This window comes from Palaemon carinicauda, chromosome 7 (genome assembly GCF_036898095.1).
Source record: "Palaemon carinicauda isolate YSFRI2023 chromosome 7, ASM3689809v2, whole genome shotgun sequence".
Classification (NCBI taxonomy): domain Eukaryota; kingdom Metazoa; phylum Arthropoda; class Malacostraca; order Decapoda; family Palaemonidae; genus Palaemon; species Palaemon carinicauda.
The window spans coordinates 103050398-103055397 of NC_090731.1; the positions used below are offsets into that span (position 1 = coordinate 103050398).

At 36.1% G+C, this 5000-nt stretch overlaps 2 protein-coding genes across 2 annotated transcripts in view; one reads left to right on the forward strand and one right to left on the reverse strand.

Moving 5' to 3' along the window:
- Positions 1 to 825, reverse strand: part of LOC137643613 (uncharacterized) — a 2603-nt gene extending 1778 nt beyond the window's left edge. The window contains exon 1 of the mRNA XM_068376329.1: positions 1 to 825. This exon is cut by the window's left edge and continues 1188 nt beyond it. Coding sequence (XP_068232430.1) covers positions 1 to 498 — 498 coding nt within the window. The 5' untranslated portion in view covers positions 499 to 825.
- LOC137643614 (oxytocin receptor-like) overlaps positions 1 to 5000 on the forward strand; it is a 331637-nt gene that overhangs the window by 155366 nt on the left and 171271 nt on the right. The window lies entirely within an intron of this gene.

Below are 5000 nucleotides of genomic sequence, written 5' to 3' on the forward strand. Positions count from 1 at the left end.
ATCAGGAATGACATTGATGGATAAGAGATCATAGCCATGAATAAGCCTTTCCGGAGTGATAGGGTGAGGAACAGGCTCGTTGCTCGAATCCCTTAATGCCTCTTTAAAAGCAATTGGTCGCTTATTCACCAAGTGACAAGTTTGACTAACAACAAATTCAAAATCTCTAAATTCTAGAACATTTGTACCAATGGACTTATTTATCAAATGTTTGACCATCTTTATACATATCTCTACCAAAGAACCCATCTGACTGCAGCCTTTAAAATACCGATCAAATTTTATCGATTGTACACCAGCCTCATCAAAATGCATCTGGGTTTCAGGATCTTTAAGAAAATCCATTATGATGTTACCTCCTGCTACTATCTGTGTGCCTAAGTCACTTACACAAAACTGTGGTAATCCATAATCAAACGTGTGAAGCATAAAAGAACGAAGGAATTCTTTAACAGACATATCCACGCAAATCTTCAAATTGACTGCTCGAGTAAACATACAGGTAAGGCAAAGAACCCACACTTTTAGCTTTCTATGTTCCTGTTTAACAGTATAAGGACCAAAGTAATCTATGTACACATACCCAAAAGGAATCTCAGAAGGATGCAATCTAACATCACGATATGGGGACTGATTCAGTTTCACAGAACGACCATTATACCTTTTGCACGTAACACAATCCTTAAGGACATTTTTAACAACTGAGAAATAGTGAGGTATCCAAAACTCTTTCCGCAGCTCTGCTAAAAGTGAATAACATCCAGCATGTTTCAGCCTTACATGCAAATCAAGAATTATCAACTTTGTTAACTCACTATGCTTGTGCAAAAGAATAGGGAAATAGCATCTTTCACCCTCTTTCCACCGATCACATTTGCTTCTCACCCTCAGAATTCCAACCTGATCAGGATAAACATTAAGCTGACTGACAAGATTGGGTATGTTCTTGACCCTTTTCAAATCAGACCCAAAATAATCAAAGACTTCAGGGAAATAGACAAGCTGATCTTTCAAAATTATGTGCATAACAGCCTCTTTGTAATACCCAGATTCAATAACCATCAAATCCTTACAAGTTGGTCTGTTCAACTTTGTGCGAGCCTTCCACTTATTCCAACATCTCAGAACCCTAGCAATTACAGCCACTAAATGGCAAAAGTCAGAATATCTGTTTGGAGAAACTAGATATTCCGATGATATGGAAAGTTTATTGCACTGTATATTATAACTACCAACGTCTTTGCTTTCAACATTATCATCATTGATCTTGAATAAAGGATTCGGGATGGTGAAACTCAGTACATTTTGACTTATTGCTACATCACTTGACTGAATTTGTGGTCCTGAGAAATAGTTAGTTTTCTTGAGTTGTTTGTATGATAAACATCTAGTTATGCAATCCCCAGGATTATTCTGCCCACTTGTGAAGGTAAAGTTCACAGGGAAGATTTCACAAAGCTGATTTATACGATGTAACCTATTCAATATAAAATTGGATTTTCCCTGCATTTTATCAAGTTTACTAGCATAGGAATTTACCCAAGTTAACGCTACCAAACTATCAGAATACAAAGTCAGTGCTTTAATATTGATGGGAATGACACATGCAGGACCAGACAGTTCTTTATAAAGTTCCATAAGCATCTCTGTACCTAAACTAATAGCCTGCAACTCCAGGGAAGGGATTGATTTAGTCTTCAAATTTGTGTTCACAATTCTGTTTTTGGCCAATACAAAACTAACCTTACCTGTATCTATATTCTCAATATAAAGTACGGCTCCATACATGAGACTACTTGCATCAACACAAGCTAGTATCCTATAAGATGCATCTCTTTCCCCTACAAACCGTTCTACCATAATTTCTGGAGTTGCATTAGCTTGTCTTGAAATACAGTTCCACTCTTTCATTCGCTCTTGTGACAATGGATCATCCCATCCAAGTGATTTGTCACACTGTAAGCCATGCATAAAAACTCTAGATCTGTTAAAAACTGGTCCATTGAAATTATATGAATCAAAATTAGAGGCTATCGACCTGAGAATTAAACGTTTTGTATTGGCTGATCCCTCAAGAGCAATATGTCTAGTTGACAATATATCATCTTGCCTATGCCACTGCAAGCCTAAAAGTTTAACTTTACTGTCAGTTTTGTTTTCAAGACCAGCATCAATATCCTCCTGAAGTGAACTATCATTAGTAACAATTTGTTGTAATTCCATCTTATAGGGCTCAAAAATAGATGGCAATAACTGATAAGCCCATTTCAAAGTTGATGAATCACTACAAGTGAAAGCACCATTATCCATATAAAATAATTGATAAATCAACCTTTTCAAACATACAACCTCCTCAGAATTCCCTTCAGTATCCAGGACCAAAATCTTGTATAAACTCAACATCAAAATTGTTGGTGAACATCGTAATCCAAAACTCAATCGCACATTCTTATACCCCACAAGAGAAAAATCTCCTTTCTTTACATTACGATACCAAAGAAATAGTAATTTATTCTGATCAGAGGGATTCAGCTCTATTTGGTTAAAAGCTTTCCGGATGTCAAAGCATAGAAGCTTAGACCCAAATCTCAGGTGTAAAAGAGCTGAAGCAATCTTTTGGTTTACACAAGGTCCAGAATGTATACTCTGATTATGACTAACAGTAGCTGGCTTAGACAAATCTTTTTCACAAATATTCGAGAGAAAAACAACTCTACACTTAGTGGTCTCCCTGTTTAGTTTAAACACCCCCATGTGCGGTAAGAAACTATGCTCAGGATGTTCCTTCATATACTGATCCAAATTTGGAATCCTCTGTATTATACCAAGTTGTTCTTGTTCTTTAATGGCATCATCCATCAAATGTAAATGAAGCTCATTCTTTCTTAACTTTTTTAAGTTAGATTTTAGCACAGCTTTAGCAAGATTGTAATTCCTACCAAGAAGATGAGATACTTTACTGTTCCATAAAAGAGGCATGGATATCCTGCCCTTTTCAGTACGAACAGAATGATTCAAAGCAAATCTAACAAGTTGATCATTGACCTCTGAAGAGCAGTTTTCGAATTCTAATTGGTCATAGTTTAATACCTTCTTCTCATCATATTTCATGAGAACTTCGTTTGCAGCTTTATTCAATTCAGTCTCCGAAATACTTCCATCATCTTTCAACACTGCAAAATTTGATTCAACATCAAGAGTTACCTCCTCTTCCATAAAGTTTGAATCATCACACAAGATGCTTGAACCAAAGCCTACATAGACAACAGAAGATTCTACAGACAAATAAGTAGAAATGTCCGAATTATTACCATTGTATGAGGCATAATTTAAATCAGGTAAGTATTTCAAATTAGAAATAGTGTTCTGCAGATTACCCAATAGCATAACCCCTAGAGCACATTGACTATAGACAGAGGGAATCGGCTGACCAAAATTTACCATTGAGCTCAAAAGACAATACATAGAATTTGTACCTAATATGAAATCAATGTTATTGATCTCCTCCTGATGGTTTAACAATTGATTGTCTGCCAAGACATAGCCTTTCTCAATAAACGCAGCTGTAATCCTAGAAAGCTGTGGAAGTTTCAAATTTATATCAATAGATGGTACACAAAGTGCTTCAATCTTGAACCTTTCATTACCTATCTCTACCTCTACTTCCACAAGCTTAGTTACATACTGCTTACTCGAGTTAAAACCGTTAACAGTCAAATGTACCCTTTCTTTTAACACCTTGAGATTACTAGTATTGGCTACAGCTTCCGTAATAAAATTAGTGTGGCAACCACTGTCTACAAGACACCTAATCTCGACCCGGTTACTTAGGTAACAAGTAAAAGTAGGCAAAATTGACTCTGTACTGGTAGTCCGTAAAGCACCTACTGATAGAATCATGCCACTAGAAACCTCCTCTTTGGGAGCAGATTTACAGTTTTTCCCTTTTTTGGACACTTTTTGACTCTGAGAGGTAACAGGGGTTGCTTCGATTTTATTGGTGGCACCCAGTAAACTCCTTTCTTCATTTCCATTTATACACAGATAGGTAAAATGCCATTTTCCACAATGAAAACATTTCTTTCGAAAAACAAAATTACAAGATTCGGTGGAATGATTGGCTTTAGCGCACTTTAAACATCCTCCAATTTCCTTCAATTTGTCAACTTTGGCCTTTGGACTATCATAATACTTACACTTATAGATAGGATGAGAAGAGTCTCTTTCCTTGTCTAAAGCACATAAAGTACACTTAACTGAAGGCCCGTTAGTCTTGCTAAAATTGACATTAGTAGCCAAATTTGTTGTTGAAGATTTGATATTAAAACCTTTAGAATGATTCTTTGAATGGAAATTCTGGGTAGCTAATGAATATCGTTCTGCTGCCTCAAAAAATTTATCCTTTATTTCATCCAATGAAGGTCTGGTCTTATTTGTTATGATAGTCAACTGATTTTTGAAAGTAACATTCAAACCTTGCCAAAAGAAATAATTCAAAAAGTCATTAGTTTCAATTTTTTGCAACTTAACAGATTCAATACAGTTTTTCATCTGACTAATATAGGGAAATGGATCTGTGCTGTACGTTAATCTCATCTCTGCTATTTGTTTATTAGTATTGAATTTCTGCAGCGAACCAGAAGCCAAAGCTGCTAACAAAATTTCCTTGGCATCATTATAAGTCTGTTTATCCACTTCAAGTGAACTCAACAAAACGGAAGCACGCCCCGAAACTTGTTGCTTTAACAACAACAATTTATCCCTATCCTTAAGCTGAAAGGAGCCTGTGGTATCCTCAAATTCTGTTAAGAATTTGTTTATATTTTCCCCTTCAGTGCTACTGAAAGTAGGAAGGGGAGCAGTAGGACTCTTCAGCAAACTCCTTGCAGCATCTAAGGTACTAGAAGTGAAAGAGACAGTATCTTCAAGGAAGGCTAACATTTCATTGAGTTTATCAATATAAGATTCACAATTCACCAATTCCACTGTAAGTTTATCAC